At 37.6% G+C, this 27562-nt stretch overlaps 1 protein-coding gene across 1 annotated transcript in view; it reads left to right on the forward strand.

The window, feature by feature from the left end:
• The first annotated feature begins 220 nt into the window (after positions 1 to 220).
• ZNF782 (zinc finger protein 782) overlaps positions 221 to 27562 on the forward strand; it is a 64807-nt gene continuing 37465 nt past the window's right edge. The window contains exons 1-3 of the mRNA XM_027616625.1: positions 221 to 325; positions 2471 to 2526; positions 6899 to 7025. Of these exons, the coding sequence (XP_027472426.1) occupies positions 313 to 325; positions 2471 to 2526; positions 6899 to 7025 (196 nt within the window). The 5' untranslated portion in view covers positions 221 to 312. The remainder of the gene's footprint in view (positions 326 to 2470; positions 2527 to 6898; positions 7026 to 27562) is intronic.

The raw sequence follows: 27562 nt of genomic DNA on the forward strand, positions 1-27562 counted from the left end.
CTCTGTCTCTGTCTCTCTCTCTGTGTCAAATAAATAAATAAAACATCTTAAAAACAAAAAACAAAACAAAAACCAGCAGCCTCTAGCTCTCTAAAACACGGAAACGCCAAAAGAGCGACATGAAAAGTGGCCGCGGAGGTCTACGGGAAATGTAGTCCTGTATTCTGAGCTTCGCCGCGTGGCACTCTGGGAAAGGAATTCGGGGCTCCTTTTGCGCAAGGGCAGCCGTAGCTCCGCCTCCTCATTCGTCTTTTCTGGACTGCAGGGAAGCTGTTTGAGAGCCCTCGGGTCTACTCTACTCGAAAGTAAAGGATGCGCACCTGGGGTGAGAGTGCAGGGGAGCTCTCTATGGGAGGGGCGCGCTTGTGTGTAAGGACGGGAGCAGGAAGTCTTTGGGATACCCTGGTAGGCGCCCCGGCCAGCCCTCGACCGACAGAAGGCCGGTGGGGGTGTGGGGGGAGGTAGGAGGAGAACCCCGGCTCTCTGGCGCCGGGCGCGCAGGTGAGGCTGAGCTTGGACTTGAGTAGCGGCTCGGTGCGGTCCTGGGTGTGTAGGGACAGTGTGGTTGGACACTCCTGCAGCCCGACTTAGTGGCGGCGGGAGGCAAAGTGCGTTTAAAACGCTGATGGTGACCGTGAGCCTGAGCTCGGGAGCCAGAAAAGGCCCGGGTAAATTCCAGCAGAGGCGATAGAAGGAACCTGGGTAAGAGTCGGGTTTCTCATCTCAAAATTATATTAATATGACTGTTCCATGGGGTTGTTTTGAAACTTAGATCTAGGTCATCACTTGTAAAGTATTTAGGCAAGTGCCGGGCATTATGCCCTGCGTAAATGACAACTGCTCTTATAGTTAGAAGACACTGTTGTTTTCATTCGATGGTTTAACATAACCTTACAACCACTTAAAACAAATAAAAAATAAACAAAAATTGAAAAACAACCCAGGTTCAGGTTGGTGGAATGATGTGCCCAGGTCACAAGCTAGCAGTGAGGGAGTTTGGATTCAAGGGCAAGTGTGCTTTGCTTCCAGTCTCAGGCATTGTCTAAATATCACCCCTGCCTGAAACCAGCATTGCAGCGTTCACAGCACTTAGCAAAGTGGCCTGTCCCCAAATCCCCAAGGATATAAGGGAAGGTCAATGTAGATGGAATCCGACCGTATATCAAATTTACTCTGGTATTTTTAGTGTGTCTTCAGGTCCCTTCTGTGTTGTCAGGCTGTCTTTTAAGTGTGATATTATAATAAATTCCAAGACTCTTGGTTTTGCCCCTAAAATGAATTTTTAGGTCCATGTCCCAATTGCCTTGAAACAAAGTAAACCCCTGTGAGGTAGGAAGCAGGGGACCTCTGTGAATAGGAGTCTTACCTGGAAGAGAGCACCCCTCTGACCTTAGACCTCTCTCCAGAGCTTTAGAGAAGAGACAGAAGGGCCCAGAAAGGAGCAGATCCTAGATTTGCGGGCAGAAGCAGTTCCTGATCCCCTTACCCAGAATAAGCTAGACTTAGTGATAAACCACACTGTGTGACGCGGGTTGGGGCCAGCCTTGAGAAGAGTGAAGTGAGCTGGGGTGGTCCAGGGGCAGGCTGCTCAGGAAAGGCCACTTCTTGGAGAGCTTGTGACAGCAAGGTTTGTGGTAGGGGATAACCAAGCAGAGGGAGGAAATTCTGTCCCCACTCCTCCTAAGTGGCCCCCACTCTATAGATGTTGCAGTGCTGTCCCACCTCTCCATCCCCACATGTGACACTAGTGACATTATCCTGACCTCACAGGATTCCAGAATGCTGAGAAGGGAAGTGTTTTCCAAGGTCATCTACTTCTCTTTCGAAAGCTTCAGTGAACCAGAAAGGTTCAATGACTTGTTTGGTAAAACCCAGTTTGTGAGAGAGTTAGGAGGAAAAGAGTGGAGCCTCCTCTCTTCCAGGTAAGTCACCAAAAGCATCTTATCAAAGGAGCCTTTTGAAAAATACGTCACCGCTAAAACAATTAAAAATTCCTGTCTTGAAGCATCCCATCTCTTTTACTAGGTTTCCCATGGATTTCTATACTGGGGGGGGGAGTAAATAATATTACTGAGAAAAATATGTAAATGATGATTGCTGAGCGTTTGTCTGCTAAGGTAATTTTACCGAAAGAATAGTGTCTCATCCTTTGGCGTACTCTAATTCAACTAATCTGTTGCTTTGTGTTAGTCACAAGGACACATGCATTATTGTTAAATCAGTCAAGAAAATTTTATGTTCGCTCTGTAAAAAACTGCAGATTTAAGCCCATGATCATTTCAGAGTCACACCAGACAGGTGGTGCTGCCTGTAAATGCTCCTTCTCATTCCTTTTCAAGGTCCAGAGGGTCCCATGCCTATGAGGAGGGTGGATGATCCAACACTGGGGTGCTGAGATTTGGGGAGGTGAGTGTAGGAGCTGTAAGATAGGCCAGATCTCGTGACCCCTGTCTTCTTTCTGTCCCCTCAGCTCAACCACAGTTCTCTACACTCTCCCAAGAGTCACGGAAAATGAATACTCCTCAGGTGAGCTCTTCATTTTTTCCCCACTTAGTATTGTAATGGATTTATGAGGTTTAGAAGGATCCATGGATTACATGGAAAAGAACAATTAGAAACATCAGTCTTGAGCAAAAATATACAGTTTGACTATCAGCTGTGATGTTTTCTTTCAGCTTTTGGTAGGTAACCTTTCTTAGAGTAGGGTTAGGTTCCCTCCATGTACCAGGTTGCTAAGATTTCATGTTAGTCATGAAGGTGCATTGAATTATTGATTGTCTCTTGTGTCCATACACAAGAGAATAAAACTAGAGCTTATTTCCTTTCATCCTTTCATCTGTGAATACTGTAAACAGTGTGACATATTTTCTAATATTAACTTGAATTCCTGTATACACCCTAGTTGCTAATAAGTGTGGTAAGTTGCTTCTTACAGATTTTCTTCAGGCCTTTTGCTAATACTGTATTCAGGGTTTATATTTCTGTATCCAGAAGTTGGATTAGACTATACTTTCTTGTTTCTCTGTCCAAGTATGGTATCATGGTCATAGTTTTATGAAAGTAAATGGAGAACTTTTCTGCTCCTTTTCTAGCAATTTAGATGAGAAAATTGTATTACATGAGGATTTTTGTGAAATTTACATATAGAAGACTTTAGCGTGAAGAGTCTGGTTGTTAACTTATTAGTCATAAGCCTATATTGGATTTGTATTTTTTTCTTTTATTTTCAGATTTATTTATTTGACAGAGAGAGAAAGAAAGCATGGGGGGAGGGGCAAATGGAGAGGGAGAGAGAGAATCTCAAGCAGAGTACCTGCAGAGCACAGAGCTTGATGCAGAGCTTGATCCCATGACACTAAGATCATAACCTGAGCCAAAAATCAAGACTCGGATTCTTAATTGACTGAGCCACCCAGGCACCCCTATATTTTTCTTACTATAACTTTTGATATTACATTTTCATAGAAAATTGTTCATTTTATTTACATTTTTAAATGTATTTTCATGAATTTGTTAATAGCATTATCTTAGGATTTCAAAGTCTTTATATGTTATAACAGTAATTCCTTTTTTGATCAGCTTTTAAGGTTTATTTTAGCATAAAGGCTGCTAATCTGAAAAGGACAAAATATGTTCTAGTTGGCCCAGTCTGAAACCTAGAATTTCAGGGTTTGAGGGTCTTAATATTCTGTGCAGGCAGTGGTCTCTATTGGGAATTGAGGGACATATACTTGTCATATTTGGGCTCTCTACCTTTACCTACCCACCTGGCAGCACCATTTGTTGACAAAAATATACTTTGTCTATTAATTGCATTGGCATCTCCGTGGGAAACCAATTAGTAATGCATGTAGGGTCTGTTTCTGGACTCTGTTCACTTCTGATGACTGGTGTTAATCCGTTTGCTAATACCAGACACTATCTTGATGAGTGTCTCTTTACAGTAACTTGAAATCAGGTAATGTGAGTCTTCCACCTTTGTTCTTTTTTTAGATTGTTTTGGATATTCTAGGTCCTTTGCTTCTTTATAGAAAGTTTTGAACATCTTCCTGTCTCAAAAAAGCCTGCTGAGATTTTGATTTTGATTGCACTGAATCCATAGAATCTATAATGTAGAGATCAACTTGGGAGGAATTAACATCTTGATCATATTGAGTCTTCCAGTTAATGAATACAGTATCTCTCTCCATTCACTTAGGTTATATGGAGGGTTTCGAGGATTTGGGGTTTGACACAAAAGGATAGTTTTGACTACAGTTTTTAAGAATAACGCTGTCGACTGTCTGAAGATAGACCCTAGACTAGAAGCAGGAACAATATTGGAGTCTGTTTCTATAATCCTAGCAAGAAATTATGATCATAATTGTGTTGGTTGCTTTGAAGTGGTCAAACTCTGGATGTAATATAAGGTAGAGCCAGCAATCTGAAGAGTGTGTGTTTCTTTTCTACAACCTTGCAAATAGAGCATGCTGTCAAATTTTGAATTTTTACCAATGTGATTAATCTCAGTTTAGTTTTATAAGCTTTTCTCATGAGTGAGGTGTGGAACATCCTTTTTTGTTTGTAATTAATCTATATTTCTTTTTTTGTTGAACTGTTCATCCCTTACCTGTTTTCCTATTGATGTACTGATTTTAATTACTGTATCCACTATAACATTCTAGCCCTTTCTCTGTGATATACATTGCACAGTTTCCCTAAAGGTTTTTGTAATTTTGCCTGGCTTGTGATTTTTTTTTTTTTTTTTTGGTCATAAAGGCATTTGATTTTTTTTAAAGATTTTATTTATTTATTTGAGAGAGAGAGACAGCATGTGTAAGAGAGTGAGAGAGTGAGTGTGCACGAGCAGCAGGGAGGGGCAGAGGGAGAGGAAAAAGCAGGCTCCCCACTGAGCAGGGAGCTCAGTCAGGCTCGATCCCAAGATGCTGGGATCACGACCTGAGCCGAAAACAGACACTTAACTGACTGAGCCACCCAGGCACCCCAAAGCATTTGATTTTTATGTCAAATCTAGGAGTTTTTTCATTAATGTTCCTGGATTTTCAGTCATAATTGGGCATTTCCCACTCTAATGTAAAATAATTGTTCTGTGTAGTCTTCTGAAATTTGATTTTGTTTTTTACAGTTAGATTTTGAATACATTTTAATTTTTATCCTGCTCTGTGGTACAAGAACCAGTCTTTTCCCAGGTGGCCATCTAGTTACCCTGTGACATTTTTGTGTCCAGACTTTTCTCTCGCATTTGAATGATGTCACTTGTGTTCAAATAGGAAATTTACTGTGTTACTCATTCTTTCTATTACACACTTGGTTCTAGGTCCTGTTCAGTTTAAGGTTGGATGTCTTTTTAGACTTTCATCACTTCCCTGCTCCTTCTGCCCACATCTATGTTTGTATTAAAGTGTGGCCAACATTCTCATGTTTTGCTTATCTAATACTATCTTACCCTCTGTCTTCCAGAATTTGTTCAAATTTTGGGGCCTTCTGCTGGGATGTTTCTCTGTATTCCTCTTTTGTCATATTTTATAGTAGGTTTCGTATTTTACCTGAGTGTGTTTTTAAAGGCAGGGAGGTAAATGTGTATGCTCAATCTATTCCCTTGAACTAGAGGAATCATGCTTTTAATTCTTCTTCCTCTTAATTTCCCCTACTCTAATCTTTCCAATTTTTCTTTCTACCATTTCAGAATTCTTTCTCAGTCTTCATGGCCTTTCTTTTTCTACCTGCCTGAAATTTTGCTATTCCCTTGAATTCTCTACTTGGTCCTTTTCTCTCCTGTTTCTCTGTCCTTTTTGAGCCATCCCTTTTTTTCTGATGACTTCAGTTAACCATCTTAATGACTGATATCTCCTAATTCCTTATTTTCATTTTAGACCTCTGTCTGTACCAAAGTCATGCAACCAACAATGAAATAAATAATTCCATCTATATTTTCTACAGGTATTTTGAGTGCAAACGAAGAACATCCACCTCACAATGACCCAACCTCTGACTTGTACTTAATTCTTCTAATCTCTGCATATGGCATCCATATTTACCCAGTTGCTTATGCAGCATCTCTGTATATAGGCACACAGGAAAATAATGAGCAGATTTTGTTTCCTATAAGGATTAATTTCCCATTGTTTATCTTTGCTTTAGTATAAGCCATTTCTTAAATTGGGTATTTTGTCTGGCTGCTTAAGATATTGTCCACCTTTTATACAGAGCAATGGTTCCTAACTAGAGATGATTTTGCTCCCCAGGAGACATTTGGCAATATTTGGAGGTATTTTTGATTGTCACAACTGGGATGTTGCTGGCATCTAATCAGTAGAAGACAGAGATATTGATATATATATCCTAAAATACACAGGACAGTCTTTCACAAAAATAGCATTATCTGCTCCACAGTGTTAGTAGTGCCAAGTTGAAGAAATCCTGTTCTAAAGCATTGCTCCTGAAATATGAATCTGGTGGTGTGTAAATACTTCCCTAGTCTTACATGTATCTCTTCATTAGTTCTCTATTACCCCAGCAGAGATCTCCAGATTGATATGTGTATACTGTACCAAGTGTTCAGCATAATCTGTTGGTGTATGGGAAATGTATACAGGAATCCTATTTATAATAACTTTACCTTAAAAAATAAGGCACTAAGTGTTCTCATTATATTGACAATATATGTGTATAAATTAAAAATAAATATAAATAAATCAGAGCATGAGAATTTTTTTTTTTTTTAACTAATTGTGTGCCTATCCCCAAAGTATAAGACAGAGTTAGGGCCATGATAGTCATCCTTTATAGCATTTTTTTTTAAACTCTAACTGGTAAACATAGTAAGACTTAGTTTCCAAAAATTGTTTCCATGTCCCTGATTCTGGCCCTCAGATTGATCAGAATTGTGCTGTTGCAGGCATCAGTGTCATTCAAGGATGTGACTGTGGAGTTCACCCAGGAGGAGTGGCGGCAGATGGACTCTGCTCAGAGGACTCTGTACAGAGATGTGATGCTGGAGAACTATAGCCACCTCGTCTCAGTGGGTGAGCAGACCTTACCGTATGACTGTCTTGACTGCATATTCTGGTTTTTCTGTTTTCTTTTTAAAATGTTAATCACTTTTGTTGAGGTGTGTTTAACAGAAAATAAAACTCAGGACTTTTCAGTATATAAGTCAGTGAGTTTTGAAAAATTATGTAGTAGATTTTCATCATCAAACTCGTAATTTGGAATGTTTCCGTCACCCCTAAAAGATTCTTGTACCCCTTTGTGGTGAGTCCCCTACCTCCATCCCTAACTCTCTATTTCACTGATATGCTTTGTAATGCAAGCACTTTGCCTTTTCTCAAATTTTGTATAAACAGAACCATAAAGTATATACTCTCTTTTGTCTGGCTTCTTTCACTTAGCATAAATGCTTTTGAGACTCATGGATGTGTGTGTCTCATCCTTTCAGTTGATAGATCCATGGGCTTTCTTCCAGTTTGGGGCTATTATGAATAAAACTGCTATGAACATTTATACAAGTCTTTGTATCAACATGTTTTCATTTCCCTTGTGTAAATATCTAGGAGTGGGTTTGCTGGGTCTTCTGGTAAGTTTATATGTAACTTGATAAGAAACTGCCAAATGTTTCTAAGTTGGCTCTACTATTTTTCATGCCTGTGCGCAATGTCTGAGGGTTCTCATTGCTCTCTGGTTACCAACATTTGGGTTGATAAGTCTTATTATTTTTAACCATTCTAGTTAGGACCTAGTTATATCTTATGGTGTTTTAATTTGTATTTCCCTGATGATTAACAATTTGGAACCTCTTTTCATGGGCTTTTTTTTTTTTTTTTTACCAGTAATAACCTCCTTTAATGGAGTGATCACATTTTCAGCTCCATTTTTTTAGTTTAGTTTTTTCGGGTTTTCCATCTTCTCAGAAGTTCGGACCTTTGTCTAATATATATTTTGCAAGCTTTTTTCCTCTATCTTTGTCTTGCCCTTTTAAGAAGAAAATGTTTTCCAATTATTATTATTTTACGTATACTTTGGAAGAAACTTTTTAATGATGGTAATTGACGCAGTTTTATTCTTCAAAAGTTTCCCCCAATGCTTATATCTTGCATAACTGTAATATATCAATGCCAGTAAATAGACATTGGTACAGTGTGTATGAATAGCTCTACACCACTTTATCTCATGTGGAGATCTCTCTAATCACCACAACAATTAAGATATAGAACTGTCTTATCGCCCCAAAGATTTCTTTCATGCTACCTCTTTATAATCGTACCCATCCCCTCTCCCACTCTATCCCTAATCTCTGCCAACCACTAATCCACTCTTTGTTTTACCTAGTATTCCGCTGTGTGAATATAACATTTATTTAGCCATTCACCTGTTGAAAGACATTTTGGTTGTTTCTAATTAGGGGCTATTATAAATAAAGCTGCTATGAACATTCATGTCAAAGTTTTTGTATGAACGTAAATTATTATTCTCTGGGATAAATGCCTAGGAGTATGATTGGGGTTGTATGGTAAGTATACGTTTCACTCTTTAAGAAACTGCCAAACTGTTTTTCCAAATGGCTGCACCATTTTCCATTTGCACCAGCAGTGTATGAGAAATCCACTTACTCCCTATTTTTCCTAGTATTTGTAATACTGGTTGTAATGGGTATATAGTGGTAGCTCATCATGGTCTTAATTTGCATTTCCTTAATGGCTAATGATGTTAAATATTTCTAATGCTCCTGTGCCATCTGTGTATCCTTGGAAAAGTGTCTCTTTATGGCTTTTGTGCATTTATTCCATCTTTACTGATATATAATGACAAATTAAAATTATATATTGTAGCTGTACAACTTGATATTTTGATATATGTACACATGGTGAGGCACTTGCCACAATCAAGCTAATTAACATATCCATGACCTGGCCTAGTTACCTTTGTTTTCTTTGTGGTGAGAACACTTAAAATTTGCCTCTTGGCAAATTTCTAGTAAACAATATAGTATTATTAACTCTACTCAGATTGCTGTATGTTAGATCTTCATAACTTATTCCTCTTGCATAACTGAACTTTTTTTTTAAGTTTATTATGTTATCTTAGTCACCATACAATACATCATTAGTTTTTGATGTGTTGATCCATGATCCATTGTTTACATGTAACACCCGGTGCTCCGTGCAGTACGTGCCCTCCTTAAAACCCATCACTGGGCTAACCAATCCCCCTCCCCACCACAAACCCTGTTTGTTTCTCAGAGTCCATAGTCTCTCATGGTTCATCTCTCTCTCTCTCTGATGTCCCCCCGCTTCATTTTTCCCTTCCTTCTCCTAACGTCCTCCATGCTGTTCCCCATGTTCCACAGAGAAGTGAAACCAGATGATCATTGACTTTCTCTGCTTGACTTACTTCACTTAGCATAATCTCCTCCAGTCCCATCCATGTTGATGCGAAAGTTGGGTATTCATCCTTTCTGATGGCTGAGTAGTATTCCATTGTATATATGGACCACATCTTCTTTTTCCATTCATCTGTTGAAGGGCATCTTGGCTCTTTCCACAGTTTGGCTATTGCAGACATTGCTGCTATGAACATTGGGGTGCATATGGCCCTTCTTTTTACTACATCTGTGTCTTTGGGGTAAATACCCAGTAGTGCAATTGCTGGGTCATAGGGTAGCTCTATTTTTAAATTTTTGAGGTACATCCACACTGTTTTCCAAAGTGGCTGTACCCACTTGCATTCCCACCAACAATGTAAGAGGGTTCCCCTTTCTCCACAACCCCTCCAACATTTGTTGTTTTTTTCCCTGTCCATTTTTGCCATTGTAACTGGTGTAAGGTGGTATCTCAGTGTGGTTTTGATTTGAATTTCCCTGATGGCTAATGACGATGAACATTTTTTCATATGTCTGTTAGCCATTTGTATGTCTTCTTCAGGGAAGTGTCTTTTCATATCTTATGCCCACTTTTTGACTTGATTGTTTTTTGGGTGTTGAGTTTGAGAAGTTCTTTATAGATTTTGGATACCAGCCCTTTATCTGTAGTGTCATTTGCAAATATCTTCTTCCATTCTGTGGGTTGCCTCTTTGTTTTATTGACTGTTTCCTTTGCTACGCAGAAGCTTTTTATCTTGATGAAGTCCCAAAAGTTCATTTTTGCTTTTGTTTCACTAGCTTTTGGAGATGTATCTTGAAAGAAGTTGCTGTGACCGATGTCAAAGAGGTTACTGCCTATGTTCTCCTCTAGGATTTTGATGGATTCCTGTCTAACATTGAGGTCTTTAATCCATTTTGACTTTATCGTTGTGTATGGTGTTAGAGAATGGTCGAGTTTCATTCTTCTGCATGTGGCTGTTCAATTTTCCCAGCACCATTTATTGAAGAGACTTTTTTCCATTGCATATTTTTTCCTACTTTGTCAAACATTATTTGACCATAGAGTTGAAGGTCCATATCTGGGTTCTCTATTCTGTTCCATTGGTCTATATGTCTGTTTTTGTGCCAGTACCATACTGTCTTGGTGATCACAGCTTTGTAATATAGCTTGAAATCGGGCAACATGATGTCCCAGCTTTGTTTTTCTTTTTCAGCATTTCCTTGGTGATTCGGAGTCTTTTCTGGTTCCATACATTTTTAGGATTGTTTGTTCCAGCGCTTTGAAAAATGTCATTGGAATTTTGATCGGGATGACATTGAAGGTATAAATTGCTCTGGGCAGCATAGACATTTTAACAATGTTTATTCTTCCGATCCATGAGCATGGAATATTTTTCCATCTTTTTGTGTCTTCAATTTCTTTCATGAGTGTGTTGTAGTTCCTAGAGTATAGATCCTTTACCTCTTTGGGTAGGTTTATTCCAAGGTATCTTGTGGTTTTTGGTGCTATTGTAAATGGGATCGTTTTCTCTAATTTCTCTTTCTACCGTTGCGTTGTTAATATATAAGAAAGCAACTGATTTCTGTGCATTGATTTTGTATCCTGCCACATTACTGAATTGCTGTATGAGGTCTAGTAATTTGGGGGTGGAGTCTTTTGTGTTTTCCACATAAAGTATCATGTCATCTGCGAAAAGAGTTTGACTTCTTCTTTGCCAATTTGAATACTTTTATTTCTTTTTGTTGTCTGATTGCTGTTGCTAGGACTTCTAGTACTATGTTGAACAATAGTGGCGAGAGTGGGCATCCTTGACATGTTCCTGATCTTGAAGAAAAGGCTCTCAGCTTTTCCCCATTGAGGATGATATTCGTTGGGGGTGTTTCATAGATGGATTTTATGAACTTGAGGAATGTTCCCTCTATCCCTATACTCTGAAGAGTTTTAATCAGGAAAGGATGCTGTCTTTTGTCAAATGCTTTTTCTGCATCGAGAGGACCATATGGTTCTTCTCCCTCCTCCTATTAATGTGTTCTATCACATTGATTGATTTGTGAATGTTGAACCACACTTGCATCCCGAGGATAAATCCCACTTGGTCATGGTGGATGATCCTTATAATGTATTGTTGGATCCTATTAGCTAGGATTTTGTTGAGGATTTTGGAATCCATCTTCATCAGGGATATTGGTCTGAAATTCTCCTTTCTGATGGGGTCTTTGCCTGGTTTGGGGATTAAGGTAATGCTGGCCTCATAGAATGAGTTTGGAAGTTTTCCTTCTGTTTCTATTTTTTGAAACAGCTTCGGTAGAATAGGTATTATTTCTTCTTTGAATGTTTGGTAGAATTCCCCGGGGAATCCATCAGGCCCTGGACTCTTGTTTTTTGGGAGGTTTTTGATCACTGCTTCAGTCTCGTTACTGGTTATTGGCCTATTCAGGTTGTCAATTTCTTCCTGTTTCAGTCTTGGCAGCTTATAGGTTTCCAGGGAGGCATCCATTTCATCAAGATTGCTCGGTTTAGTGGCATATAGTTGTTGATAATAATTTCTAATAATTGTTTCTGTTTCCTTGGTGTTAGTCGTGATCTCTCCTCTTTCATTGATAATTTTATTAATTTGGGTCCTTTCTCTTTTCTTTTGGATAAGTCTGGCCAGTGGTTTATCGATCTTATTAATTCTTTCAAAGAACCAGCTTCTAGTTTCATTGATCTGATCTACTGTGTTTCTGATTTCTAATTCATTGATCTCTGCTCTAATCTTAATTATTTCTCTTCTAATGCGTGGCTTAGCACTGTTTGTTTCTTTTTCTCTAGTTCTTTAAGGTGTAGAGTTAGTTGGTGAATTAGAGATTTTTCTGTTTTTTTGAGTGAGGCTTGGATGGCTATGTATTTCCCCCTTAGGACCGCCTTTGCAGTATCCCATAGGTTTTGGACCAATGTGTTTTCATTCTCATTAATTTCCATGAATTGTTTAAGTTCTTTGATTTCCTGGTTGACCCAAACATTCTTGAGCAGAGTGGTCTTTAGCTTCCAAGTGTTTGAATTTCTGCCAAATTTTGTCTTGTTATTGAGTTCCAGTTTTAAAGCAGTGTGGCCTGAGAATATTTAGGGAATAATCTCAATCTTTTGGTATCGGTTGAGACCTGATTTGTGACCTAGTATGTGGAATATTCTGGAGAAAGTTCCATGTGTGCTCGAGAAGACTGAGTATTCTGTTGTTTTAGGGTGGAATGTTCTGTATATATCTATGAGGTCCGTCTGGTCCAGTGTATCACTCAGAGCTCTTGTTTACTTGTTGATTTTCTGCTTAGATGATCTGTCCGTTGCTGAGAGTGGAGTATTGAGGTCTCCTACAATTAACATATTGTTATCAATATGACTCTTTATTTTGGTTAACAGTTGGCTTATGTAGATGGCTGCTCCCATGCTGGGAGCATAGATATTTACAATTGTTAGATCTTCTTGTTGGATAGACCCTTTAAGAATGATATAGTGTCCTTCTGTGTCTCTAACTACAAACTTTAGTTTAAAATCTAATTTGTCTGATATAAGAATTGCTACCCCAGCTTTCTTTTGAGGTCCGCTGGCATGGAAGATGGATCTCCATCCCTTCACTTTCAGTCTGGATGTATCTTTAGGTTCAAAATGAGTCTCTTGTAGGCAGCATGTGGATGGGTCCTGTCTTTTTATCCAATCTGCAACCCTGTGCTGTTTTATGGGAGCATTTAGGCCATTCACATTGAGAGTGATTATTGAAAGATATGAATTAATTGTCATCATGTTGCCTGTGAAGACGTTTTTATAGATTGTCCCTGTAAATTTCTGTTGTATATCACTCTTGGGGTCTTTCTCCTTTTATAGAACCCCCCTTAATATTTCTTGCAGGGCTGGCTTAGTGGTCACATATTCTTTCAGTTTCTGCCGGTCTTGGAAGCTCTGCATCTCTCCATCCATTCTAAATGATAGCCTTGCTGGATAAAGTGTTCTTGGCTGCATGTTTTTCCTGTTTAGTACCCTGAATATGTCTTGCCAGGGCTTTCTGGCTTGCCAGGTCTCTGTGGACAGGTCTGACATTATTCTGATGTTCCTCCCTCTGTACGTAAGGAATCTCTTCCACCTCACTGCCCTGAAGATGGTTTCCTTGGTTCTAAGATTTGTGAGTTTTAATATTATATTCCAGGGTGTTGGCCTGTTTTCCTTGATCTTGGGAGGGGTCCTCTCTGCCTGTAGGACGTGAATGTTTGTTTTATTCCCCAGATTAGGGAGGTTCTCAGCTACGATTTGTCCAAATCTTCTATCTTCTAGTCTTCTCTCTCCACTCCCTCCGGGATTCCAATTATTCTGACATTGGAATGCTTCATGGTGTCACTTATTTCTCTGATTCTCTTTTCATGGATTCTGAGTTGTTTTTCCCTGTCCTCCTCTTTTCCCTTTTTATTTACTAAATTGTCTTCCAGGTCACTTATTCGTTCTTCTGCCTCACTTACCCTAGCTGTTAGATTATCTAGATTAGATTGGATCTCATTGATAGCATTTTTAAGTTCTGCCAATTCAGCTTTCATTTCTGCCCTTAGAGACTCTATGTTGCCATTAATTGATTTCTCCATTCTAACTATTGTCTTCACAATTGCTGGCCTGAATTCCATCTCCGACATCTTGGTTATATCTGCATCCATTTGTAAATCTGCTGCATAAATCATAATCTCTGAGTCTTTTCTATTTGGGGGGTTCCTCCTCCTAGTCATTCTGTTGATAGGTGGTTGAGGGAATGTATAGAGTCCAAATTATTGACCAGAACTCAAGCAAGATGCACCTGTTTTCTAGGACCTTATGGTTGCTGGCCTCTTGTTTTCCCAGCCTGTCTTCTGGGGGAGGGGCCTGCCGCACTGTTACTCAGGCAACCCTGTTTGGGCAAAGTTGCCCTGCCCCCCTGTGGCGGGGAATGAGCTCATTGGGAACCAGCTTTTTGGGTTTTTGTTCTCTGGTGGCTTTCCAGGTCTCTTCCGAGAGTCAGAGCAGAAGAGACCGTTTCCAACCCTCTGCCTCAGAGCAGAGAGATGGCAGTCTGTTCTTCAGTGGGCTCTCCAGGCCACACTATCTCCGTTTCTGTCTGTGAAGCATAAACTGCAGTGTCCTGGGTTGTGTGCCCCTCCGCAGCGCTCCCAGTCCTGCCACGTCTCTGCCCTCTGTGCTTATAAAACCGCCAGCCACTCCTAGTTCACACGTGCAACCCCCCGCTGCGGGTTTCCCTCCTGGGGGGCTGCCCTAAAGTTCTTTCCCTGCCGCTACCAGTCTGCGAGTCTGTGCCCCGTCCCCAGCGCATGAGGCTGTCGCTCACCGGCGGTGTAGGATCCCCAGGGCCAAGCTCCCTCCCGCTGCCATTAATCCTCTGATATCTGCCCGCAGAATCACGGCTCCCTGCTTTGTACCTCGAAACCAACCACTGCGATATTCTGTTTGTAGAGATCCAGATCTTCTTACATTTCAGACTGATTTCGTGGGTGCTGAGACTGGTCTGGTAGATATCCAGCTCAGTTCCAGGGACCAGTTGGAATAGAGTCCCCTACTCCTCCGACATCTTTTCTCTCCCTAGCTCCGGAGCTCACTCGCATAACTGAACTTTGTACCCCTTGACCAACATCTACCCGTTCCCCATCTCCCCGGCCCCTGGCAAGCACCATTCTATTTTTTTTCTATGAGTTTGACTGTTTTAGATCCACTGAGATCAATATTTGCCTTTCTTTATCTTGTTTATTTCATTTAGCATAATGCCATCAAGGTTTATTCATGTTGGGGCAGATGCAGATGTCAGGATTTTCTTCCCCTTTTTTGGCTGAGTAATGTTCCTGTGTGTGTGTGTGTGTGTGTGTACACAACTTTAATCATTTATCCATCAACAGACAGATTGTGTCTTGGCTATTGTGAATAAAGTGGCAAAGAACATGGGAGTGCAGATATCTCTTTGAGATCCTGGATTTCATTTCCTTTGGACATACACCCAGAAACGGAATTGCTGAATTATAGGGTAGTTCGATTTTTGTTTTATGATTTTATTTTTAAGTAATCTCTACACCCAGCGTGGGACTTGAATTTACAACCCCAAAATCAAGTCACATGCTCTCTGACTGAACCAGCCAGGCTCCCCGGGATAGTTCTATTTTTAGCTTTTTTGAGGAACCACCATATTGTCTTCCATAATGGCTGCCCCAGTTTACATCCCCACCAATAGTGCCCAAGGGTTATGTTTTCTCCACATCCAGCATGTGTTATCTTCTGTCTTTTTGATAATCACCATTTTCTAACAGTGTGAAGTGATACCTCATTTTCTAACAGGTGTGAGGTGATATCTTATTGGTTTTGATTTGCATTTCCCTAATGTTTAGTGATGTGGAGCACACTTTCATATACTTGTTTATTTGTATGGCTTCTTTTGAGATATGTCAGATCCTTTGCCCATTATTTTAATCTGATTATTTGCTTTTCTGCTATTGAGCTGTGTGACTTCTTTATATATTTTGGGTATTTACTCCTTATTATAATTTTTGAATATTTTCTCCCATAGGTTGCCTTTGCACTCTTTTGTTCCTTTGCTCTCTAGAGGCTTTTTAGTTTGATGTAGTCTCAGTTGTCTAATTTTCTTTCATTGCTTGTGCTTTTGGTATCATATCTAATAGACCATTGCCAACACTGATGTTAATCAGCTTTGTCTCTTATGTTTTCTTCTAGGAGTTTTATGATTTTCAGATCTTATGTTTAAGTCTTCAATACATTTTAAGTTTATTTTTGTGTGTAGTTTGAGGTAACAGTCCAATTTCATTTTTCTGTATATGGATATGCAATTTTCCCAATACCATTTATTGAAGAAACTGTTCTATTTCCATTGTGTATTCTTGGCACCATTGTTTAAGTCCAGTTAACTATAGATGTATGATATATTTCTGGGCCTCTGTACTAATCCATTGGTCTATATGCCTGTTTTTATGCCAATACCATACTGTTTTCATTACTATAGCTTTTTGTAATATATTTTGAAGTCCAGAAGTGTGATGCCTCTGGCATTGTTCTTTCTCAAGATTGCTTTGGCTATCCAGGGTCTTTGTGGTTACATATGAATTTTAGGATTTTTTTTTTCTACTTCTGTAAAGAATACCATTGGTATTTGGATAGGAATTGCATTGAATCTGTAGATCACTTTGGGTAGTGTGGACATTTTAAACTATTAATTCCTCAATCCATGAACATGGAATGTCTTTCCATTCATCTGTATCTTCTTTAATTTTTTGTCAATGTTTTATAATATTTAGTATACAAGTCTTTCAGCTCCTTGGTTAAGTTTATTATTTCTAAGTGGTTTTAAATTTTCTTTTCAGATAATTCATTGTTAGTATATAGAAACCATGTTGATTTGATATCCTCCAACTTTACTAAATTTATTAGTTTTAACAGATTTTTTTTTTTTGTCTAGGGTTTTCTACATAAGAGAATCGTGTGATCTGCAAACATAATTTTACTTCTTCCCTTCAGGTTTAGATGCATTTTATTTCTTTTTCTTGTCTAATTGTACTAGGTAGGATTTCCAATACTGTGTTGAATAGAATTGGTGAGAATGGATATCATTGCCTTGTCTGGATCTTAGAGCCTTCAGTATTCCCCCATTGATTATGATGTTTACTGTGGGCTTTTCATATATGCCTTTATTGTATTGAGGAAGTGTACTTCTAGATCTCTTTTGTTGAGAATTTTAATTATGAATGAATGTTGAGCTTTGTGAAATGATTTTCTCTGTCTTTTGATATGACCACGTGTTTTTATTTCTTTCATTTCTTTATGTGGTGTATCACAGATTGATTTGCATGTAAAGAACCTTGCATCCAGGGATAAATCCTACTTATTCATATAATGATCCTTTTAAATGTGCTGTTAAATTCAGTTTGCTAATCTTTTGAGAATTTTTTAATCTATGTTCATCAGGGATATTAGCTTATAGTTTTCTTTTCTTGTGATGTCATCCTCTGATTTTAGAATCAAGGCAATGGTGACCTCATAAAATGAGTTTGGAAATGTTCTTTGTTCCATTGTTTGAAAGACTTGAAGAAGGATTGATATTTAAATGTCTGGTAGAATTCTGCCGCTTAGCCTTCTGGACCCTGGGCTTTTCTCTGTCAGATTTTTGATTAATGATTCAATCTCCTTATTTGTCATAGGTCTGTTTAGGCTTTTTCTTTCATCTTGATTCAGGGTAATAGGCTGTAGATTTCTAGGAATTTATCCATTTCTTCTACATTGATCAGTTTGTTTACATAGTTCATATTAATCCTTCATGATCCTTTTTATTTTTTTTGGATCCTTTTTATTTCTAAGGAATCTATTATAATATCTCCTCTTTTCATTTTTTATTTTACTTGAGTTGTTTCTTTTTTAGTCTAGCCAAAGTGTTTGTTCACTTTATTTTTTCAAAATACCAAATGTTAGTTTTGCTGATTTTTCTATTATCTTCTCCATGACATTTATTTCTGCTCTAGCCTTAATTTTTTTATTGTAAAAATATTATTTTATTTCATTTTACTTTATCTTAGTTTATTTTAGTTTAGTTTCAGGGGTAGAATTTAGTGATTCATCAGTTCATATGACAACCAGTGCTCATTATATCAAGTGCCCTCCTTAATGCCCATTACCCAGTTACCCCCACACCCACCCCCCTCTAGAAACCCTGTTTGTTCCCTAGAGTTAAGAGTCTCTTATGGTTTGTCTCCCTCTGTTTTTGTCTTACTTTATTTTTCCCGTCCTTCCCTTAATGTTCGTCTGTTTTGTTTCTTAAATTCCGCATGTGAGTGAAATCATATAGTATTTGTCTTTCTCTGACTGACTTATTTCACTTAGCAAAATGCACTCTGGTGCATCCATATCATGGCAAATGGCAAGATTTCTTTTTGATGGCTAAGTAATATTCCATTGTATATATATGCCACATCTTCTTTATCTATTCATCAGTTGGTGGATATCTGGGCTCTTTCATATTTTGACTATTGTGGACATTGCTGCTATAAACATTAGGGTGCATGTGCCCCTTTGAATCACTATTTTTGTATTTTTATGATAAATACCTAGTAATGCAATTTCTGGGTCATAGGATAGCTCTGTTTTTAACTGTTTGAGGAACCTTCATACTGTTTTCCAGATTGGCTGCACCAGTTTGCATTTCCACCAACAGTGTAAGAGGGTTCCCTTTTCTCTGCATCCTCACCAACATCTGTTGTTTCCTGAGTTGTTATTTTTAGCCATTCTGACCAATGTGAGGAGGTATCTCATTGTGGTTTTGATTTGTATTACCCTGATGCCAAGTGATGTTGAGCATTTTTTCATGTGTCTGTTACCATTTATATGTCTTCTTTGGAGAAATGTCTGTTCATATCCTCTGCACATTTCTTGATGGGATATTTTGGTTTTTGGGTGTTGAGTTTGATAAGTTCTTTGTAGGTTTTGGATACTAGCCCTGTATCTCATAAGACCTTTGCAGATATCTTCTCCCATTCTGTAGGTTGCCTTTTAGTTTTGTCGACTGTTTTCTTTGCTGTGCGGAAGCTTTTTATATTGATGAAGTTCCAATAGTTCATTTTTGCTTTTGTTTCCCTTTTTCTGTAGATGTGTCTAGCAAGCAGCGTCTGGTGCTGAGGTCAAAGAGGTTGCTGCCTGTGTTCTCGTCTAGGATTTTGATGGATTCCTATCTCACATTTGGGTCTTTCATTCATTTTGAATTTATTTGTGTGTATGGTTAAGAAAGTGGTCCAGTTTCATTCTTCTGCATGTTGCTGTCCAGTTTTCCCAACACCATTTGTTGAAGAGCCTGTCTTTTTTTCCATTGGATATTCCTTCCTGCTCTGTAAAAGATTAGTTGACCATAGAGTTGAAGGTCATTTCTGGGTTCTCTCTTCTGTTCCATTGATCTGTGTGTCTGTTTTTCTGTCAGTACCATACTGTCTTGATGATCACAGATTTATAATATAGCTTGAAGTCTGGAATTGTGATGCCTCCTGTTTTGTTCTGCTTTATCAACATTGCTTAGGCTATCTGAGGTCTTTTGTGGTTCCATATAAGTTTCAGAATTGTTTGTTTTAGCTTTATGAAAAATGCTGGTATTCTTTTGATAGGGATTGCATTGACTGTGTAGATTGCTTTGGGTAGCATAGACATCTTAACATTTGGTCTTCCAGTCCATGAGCATGGAATGTTTTTCCATTTCTTTGTGTCTTCCTCAATTTCTGTCATAAGTATTCTATAGTTTTCAGAGTACAGATCTTTTATCTCTCTGGTTAGGTTTATTCCTAGGTATCTTATGATTTTTGATGCAGTTGTAAATGGGATCAATTTCTTGATTTCTCTTTCTACAGAAATACAACAGACTTATGTACATTGATTTTATATTCTGCAACTTTGTTGAATTCCTCTCAGTTCTAGCAGTTTTTTGGTGGAGTCTTTTGGCTTTTCTACATAGTGTCATGTCATCTGTGAAGAATGAAAATTTGACTTCTTTGTAGATTTGGATGCCTTTATTTCTTTTTGCTGTCTGATTGCTGAGGCTAGGACTTCCAGTACTATGTTGAACAACAGTGGCAATGGTGGACATCCCTTTCGTGTTCCTGACCTTAGGAGAAAAGCTCTTAGTTTTTTTCCCATTGTGTATAATGGCCTTTATGATGTTGACATATGTTCCTTCTATCCCTACTTTGTTGAGAGTTTTTATCAAGAAAGGATGCAGTATTTTGTCAAATGTCTTTTTCTGCATCTATTGAGAGGATCATATGGTTCTTATCCTTTCTTTTATTAATGTGGTATATTACATTGATTTGCAGATGTTGAGCCACCCTTGTAGCCCAGGAATAAATCCCACCTGGTCATGGTGAATAATCCTTTTAATGTACTGTTAGTTCTGATTAGCTAGTATCTTGTGGAGAATTTTTGCATTCACCAGGGATATCAGTCTGTAATTCTTCTTTTTAGTGGGTCTTTGTCTGGTTTTGGGATCAATGTAATGCTGTCCTCATAGAGGTTGTTTGGACCTTTTCCTTCCATTGCTATTTTTTGGAACAGCTTCAAAAGAATAGGTATTCTTCTTTAAATGTTTGTAGAATTTCCCTGGGTAGCCATTCGGCTCTGGACATTTGTTTGTTGAGATTCTTTTTTTATTACTGCTTCAGTTTCCTTCATGGTTATGTGTCTGTTCAGGTTTTCTATTCCTTCCTGTTTCAGTTTTGATAGTTTATATGTTTCTAGGAATGTATCCATTTCTTCCAGATTACCTAATTTGTTGGCATATAATTGCTCATAATATTCTCTTACAATATTTCATTGTTGTTGGTTGTGATCTCTCCTTTTTCATTCATGATTTTATCCTTTTGGGTCTCTCTCTCTTCTTTTTGGTAAGTCTGGCTAGGGGTTTATCAGTTTTTGTTAATTCTTTCAAAGGACCAGCTCCTTGTTTCATTGATTTGTTCTACTTTTTTTTTTTCTTATTTCTGTATCATTGATTTCTGCTCTGGTCTTTATTATTTCCCTTCTCCTGCTGGATTTAGGCTTTATTTGCTGTTATTTTTCCAGCATCTTTAGGTGTAAGGTTAGATCGTGTATTTGAGACTTTTCTTGCTTCTTGAGTAAGGCCTGTATTGCTATATACTTCCCTCTTTGGACCACCTTTGCTGCATCCCAATGGATTTGGACTGTGTATTTTCATTTTCATTTCCTTCCATGTATTTTTTTAATACTCCTTCAATTTCCTGATTGACCCATTCATTCTTTAGTAGAATGTTCTTTAATCTCCATGTATTTATGGTCCTTCCAAGTTTTTTCTTGTGGTTGACCTCAAGTTTTATAGCAGTGTGGTCCAAAAATGTGCATGTTATGCTCTCAATCTTTTTGTACCACTTGAATCCTGATTTGTGACCCAGTATGTGATCTATTCTAGAAAATGTTCCATGTTCACTGGAAAAGAATGTGTTTCTGTTGCTTTAGGATGAAATGCTCTGAATATATCTGTTAAGTCCATCTGGTCCAGTGTGTCATTCAAAGCCCCTGTTTCCTTGTTGATCTTCTGCTTAGATGATCTGTCCCTAGCTTTGAGTGGGGTGTTAAGGTCCCCTAGTTACTGCATTATTATCAATGAGTTTCTTTAAGTTTGTTATTAATTGATCTATATGTTTGGCTGTTCCTATGTTAGGGGCATAGATATTTACAACTGTTAGATATTCTTGTTCGATAGACCCCTTTATTATAATATAGTGTCCTTCTTCATCTCTTATTACAGTCTTTGGTTTAAAATCTCTAGTTTGTCTGATATGAGGATGGCTACTCCAGCATTGTTTCCATGTCCATTAGCATGATAAATGATTCTCCACCCCCTCACTTTCAATGTGCAGGTGTCTTTGGGTCCAAAGTGAGTCTCTTGTAGACAGCATATCGATGGGTCTTTTTTTTTTTTTTTTTTAATCCATTCTGGTACCCTTTGTCTTTTGATTGGCGTTTTCGGCCCATTTACATTCAGAGAAATTATTGAAAGAGATGAATTTAGTGCCATTGCAGTACCTGTAAAGTCACTGTTCCTGTAGATTGTTTCTGTTCCTTTCTAGTCTTTGTTACTTTTGGTCTCTTTTTCTGCTCAAAGTGTCCCCTTTAATATTTCTTACAGGGCTGGTTTAGTGTTGAACTCCTTTAGTTTTTGTTTGTCCTGGAAACTTTATCTCTCCTTCTATTCTATAATGACAGCCTTACTGGATATATTCTTGGCTGCATATTGTTCCCATTTAGCACGTTGGATATATCATTCTACTACTTTCTGGCCTGCCAGGTCTCTGTGGATTGGTCTGCTGCCAGCCTTTGTGTCTACCCTTGTAGGTTAAGGACTTTTTCTCCTGAGCATCTTTCAGAAGTCTCTCTTTATCTTTGTATTTTCCAAATTTCACTATGATATGTTGTAGTGTTGACCTGTTTTTGTTGATTTTGAGGGGGGTTCCCTGTACCTCTTGGATTTGAATGCCTCCTTCCTTCCCCAGATTAGGGAACTTCTCAGCTATAATTTGTTCAAATAAACCATCTGCCTCTTTTTCCCCGCTTTCTTCCTCTGGGACTCCTGCAATACAGATATTATTTCACTTTATGGAATCTCTTAATTCTCTGTCTTCCTTCATGATCTAATAGTTTTCTTTCCCTCTTCTTTTCCGCTTCATTATTTCCATAATTTTATCTTCTTTATCACCTATTTCCTCCTCTGCTACGTCAGTCCTTGTAGTGATTTTATCCAGTCTGTTTTGCATCTCAGTTATAGCATCTTTTATTTCTGCTTGGCTAGTTTTTAGGTCTTTTATCTCTGCAGTCAGGGTTTCTCTGGTGTCTTCTATGCTTTTTTCAAGTCCAGCTAGTAGTCTTATGACTGTTGATCTAAATACTTGTTCAGATATATTGCTTATATCTGCTTTGAGCAAGTTTCTGGCTGTGATGTCTTCCTGACCTTTCTTTTGAGGAGAATTCCTCCATCTTGTCATTTTGGCTAAGTTTTATCTTGTACGTGTTATGAAAGTGTGTTATGTTTCCTGCACCTCAGAGTAATGCTATATTAAGAAGAGATCATACACTGTCTAGGGCCTGGCACTTCAGGAAGTGTTTCCTGGTGTATGCTGTGTGCACTCTGCTGTTGTATTTTGGCTGTTCTTTCTCACTTGCCCTGCAGTGTTCCTTCTGCTTGCAGTGGGGAGTGTTTGGACCTTCATCTAGATGTGCTTTGATTTGTTTGTTGAAAAACACCTGAAAAAAAAAAAAGGAAAAGAGAGTAAAAAAAAAAAAAATCCTGGTTCTAAAAAAGAGAAAAGTAAATGGAACAATAACACCAACAAAAATACCTAGGCAGACAGTGAGAAAAACTATAAGCCTTATTCCAAAAAGAGAGGGAGAAAAAATGAAAAGAAAAAAGGAACCTGATCCAAAAAAAAAAAGAAAGAAATCTTAGGTTACTAATTTAAGATCTTTCTTCTTTTCTATTACATGCACTTAATGCTATAAAGTGTTCTTTGTGTATTGCTTAACTGCATTACACAAATTTATTTTCATTTAAAATATTTTCAGAATTTCTCTTGTGATTTATTTGATGCATTTTTTGGAAGTATGTTGGTTAATTTCCAAATATTTGGGAATACTCTGGCTATCTTACTGTACTTGATTTCTTATCTACTTCTGTAATATGAGTACATATTTTTTTAAATGTCTACACATTTAAATTTGTTAAAATATGGTTTTTGACCTAGAATGTGTTCTATTTTGGTGAATGTTTCATGTATACTTCAAGCAAATGTGTATACTTCTGTTGTTGGAATAGCTTTAATATATGTGAATAGATCCAAGTTGGTTGCTAGTGATGTTCAAGTCATCTATATCCTTAGTAACTATCTGCCTTCCTGATCTATCAATGCTGAGAGAGTGGAATTTAAGGCTCCAAATCTAACAGTGAGTTTTGTCTATTTCTTTTCTCGGTTTTATCAGTTTTTTGCCTCATAAACATTTTCAAGCTCTGTTTTTAGGTGAATAAATACTTAGAATTGTTATGTCCTTTTAGAGAGTAGACCCCTTTATCAGTAGGTAATGTCCTGGTAATGTGTGTGATGTTTGGTAATCTTCCATGTTTTGAAGTGTACTTTCTCTGAAGTTAATACAGTTCAATTTTCTTTCTTTGGTAAGTATTAGCATGGTATATTTTTCTACATCTCTTACTTTTTAACCTTTCTGAGTCTTTGCATATAAAGTGTGTTTCTTATAGTCAGCGTAGAGTTCCCTCTACCTGTTTTTTAATCGTATCTAACAATCTCTTTTATTTGGTGTTTTTACACCAAATAGTTTGGTGACTAATTGATGTAGTTAGATTAAATTTTTATAACTTTCTATTCATTGAATTTGTTCTTTGGTTTCCCCACCAATTCCTTTTTTCTTTTTGCCTTCTTTCCTTCCAAGAACATTTTATTTGAATCCATTTTATTCCTTCTCTTGATGTATTATTTATACTTTTAAAATCTTTTTGTGGTTGCTTGCTATTGACATTATATATTTTTAAGTAATCTATGTCCATTCTACAACTCCATAACCATACCACTTAACATATAGTGCACATATCTTAGAGTATTCCTGTGGCCCTTGCCATCCCTTCTCCTAATGCTGTCATTAACTTATTCATGTGCTATAATAACCTCATGGGGTGCCTGGGTGGCTCAGTCGGTTGGGCGTCTGCCTTCGGCTCAGGTCATGATCCCGGGGTCCTGGGATCGAGCCCCTCATTGGGCTCCCTGCTCAGCGGGAAGCCTGCTTCTCTCTCTCCCATTCCCCCTGCTTGTGTACCCTCTCTCGCTGTATTTCTCTCTGTCAAATAAGTAAATAAAATCTTAAAAAAAAAAAACCTCCAATATATATATATGTGTGTGTATACATATATATATGTGTGTGTGTGTATATATATATATATAAAATCTCAAAGATTGCTATTGTTATTATTTTAATTGTATCCTGGACATTTTAGGCATTATGAGATTCTGGATCTTTTTAGCCTTCAGTTTTAGTACACTTCCTGTGACATCATGGCAGCTAGAGAGAGAAGACTGCTGGGTGAGGTTTGGAGTCCAGGCTTTCCACTTAGCTTCTGTCAACACCATGAGTTAGGGATTGGGGCCAGTTTTTCCTGCTCATCAGTGGTGAAGTCTTGACTCTCTACTAGTTCTCCTCTGACATCACCCCACTGAAAAGGTAGAGGGGTACTTTGTTACTGCAGAATGGTGGCAGAGGTCAGTCTTTACTGATAGAGGCAGACATCAATTTTTTTTCATGGATACAGCTGAAGTAAAGCAGTTGTCTAAAATTTTCTCTCTAGATTGCCCCTTTCCTTTTACCTTTTACTTGTCTAGAGAAAGCAGTCTTTACTGAGATTTTTTTTTTCTGTGCACATTGGCTTGCACAGATTGGATTGTCTGTGTTGGTTTTATCCAGTATTGAATTTAAATGTGTTAGGTAATATAAAACTCAGGAAACCGGGTGTTCTTTCTTGAGTTCTGAGATCATTAGCCAATCTCTTTCCTTTGTTCTACTGTCCAAAGTAGTACTGTCTTCATATGTTTGCTTTATATATGATGTCTAGGATTTTAGATGGATTTAAGGGGAGGGACAGAGTGAAGTATGTCTAACCTTATCTGGAACCATCAGCCTCAGAAATTTTCACACTTAAGAATTGCCTTTAAATTTAGTGTGATTTTTTAAATACAGAAAATATTTATATAGTTCAGACACCCAAACTGTATTAAAAGGTATATTCAAAGTCTCATTTCCATTCTTGTCCCCTCCATTCATTTCCCTCCTGTCCTACTTTTATTGCTTTCTGATTTTTCTTCCAGTGTTTCCTTTTTGCAAATATAAGTAATTACATAATTCCTGATTCTCTTCCTTTCTTACTCAAAAGAGAGCTTTCTGTACACACTATTCTGCTTCTCTCTTTTTGACATTATGCTGATTACTCATTACCTGTGTGTTAGCTCTTATCTATATTATGGATGCATGGTCTTCACTTGTGGGTAGATGCAACCCAAGTTTATTAACTAGTCAATGATGAACATTTGGGTTTTTATATTTTACTGTTATTACTGGCAATGCTGTAATGAATAATCTTGTGCATATATTATTTTGTACCTGTGCAGGTATAGCTTTAAGATAAATTCTTAGAGATGAGATTGTTGGGTAAAAGCTAATGCATCTGAAAATATTATAGTGCCCCAAATTTATATTTCTTAAAAATAGATGTGATTGTATTACTATTTTACTTAGAACACTCACTGGCTATTGATTGCTTAAAAACTTCAGAATATGGCTTCAAGAAAATATATTCTGATTCTCTGCCACATCTTGTACCATGTGCCCTCTTGCTTTTTTTGTTGCAGCCTTACTATCTGTTTTTAGGACCTGGTGCTGTCTTCTTTTCTTACAAGAATCTTGGTACTTGTTCTTTTCTCTGTTTGGAATGCTCATATTTCCTTATTTCAGTTATTCCTACACTTGCTTTAAAGATTTCCTCAAGCCTCATTTTAACATTTCTTTTTCTTTGAGTTTGAAAACTTTTATAAAAATAGTAAATAATCCAGTGAACCCCTCCCCACCCAGCTTGAACAAATAGCACACATTTTTTTGTGGAAAGGTTTTATTGAGCTCCCTGAAGTCAAGTACTACTGTTAGAAATATTATATTGTATGTTTTTGCTTCCTGATGCTTATCAAATTTGCAGAGCTACATTTGTTTCTGTAATTTAATTTTAATTTGCCCCAAGAATGCTGAGCTTCCTGAAAGTAGACATTCTGTTTTTGTTCATAATTACTTTTCTAGTACTTAGTCGAGTACTTGGCTGAGTGTTCATACTATCTTAGGAAAATTAAAGCCTGTGCAATTAAATAGTTGGAGAATTGCATAGTTGTCTACCAAATAGTGAGTATTAAGTAAATAGTTATGTTTTAATTATATTTCTTTAAGATCACATACTGTAATCTATCAAAGAAGGAGATACACTAGAAGATACAAATTAAGGATTTGTTTTAGTGACTTGATACACAATTTGTACAAGCTAAAGGAGTGCTGAGAGAAATTTGTAGCACTAAATGTTTACATTAGAAAAGAGAAAATGTCTCAAATCAGTAGTGTATATAATCTCACATTAAGAAAGTATAAAAGAGCACAAGAAACTCAGCTTCAGCAGAAGGAAAACTCAGTGGAAATCAGTGAAATTGGAAACAAAAACAATAAAGAAAAACCAGTGATAGAAGAGGCTGGATGAAAAGAACAATAAAACTGACAAACCTCTAGTAACAGTGAATGAGAGAAAAGAAGACAAATGATCAATATGACAAATAAAACAAGGATATAAAAAACACAGCACTCACAGACACCAAAATGATATTAGAGAATATTGTAGAGAATTCTATACACCTAAATCTGACAAGTTAGATAAAATGGACTAATTGGTAGGAAAGCAAAAATACCACAATGAACCCAACAATGATAATTTAAATAGTCCTATAACCAATAAAGAAATTGATTTTGTAATTTAAACACACAGAAAAAAAATCTCCAGAACAGGATGTTTTTGCTAGAGAATTCTACCAAACATTTAAAGAAAATTAAACACAATTTCCACACAGTCTCTT

This window comes from Zalophus californianus, chromosome 13 (assembly GCF_009762305.2).
Source record: "Zalophus californianus isolate mZalCal1 chromosome 13, mZalCal1.pri.v2, whole genome shotgun sequence".
NCBI classification, from domain to species: Eukaryota; Metazoa; Chordata; class Mammalia; order Carnivora; family Otariidae; genus Zalophus; species Zalophus californianus.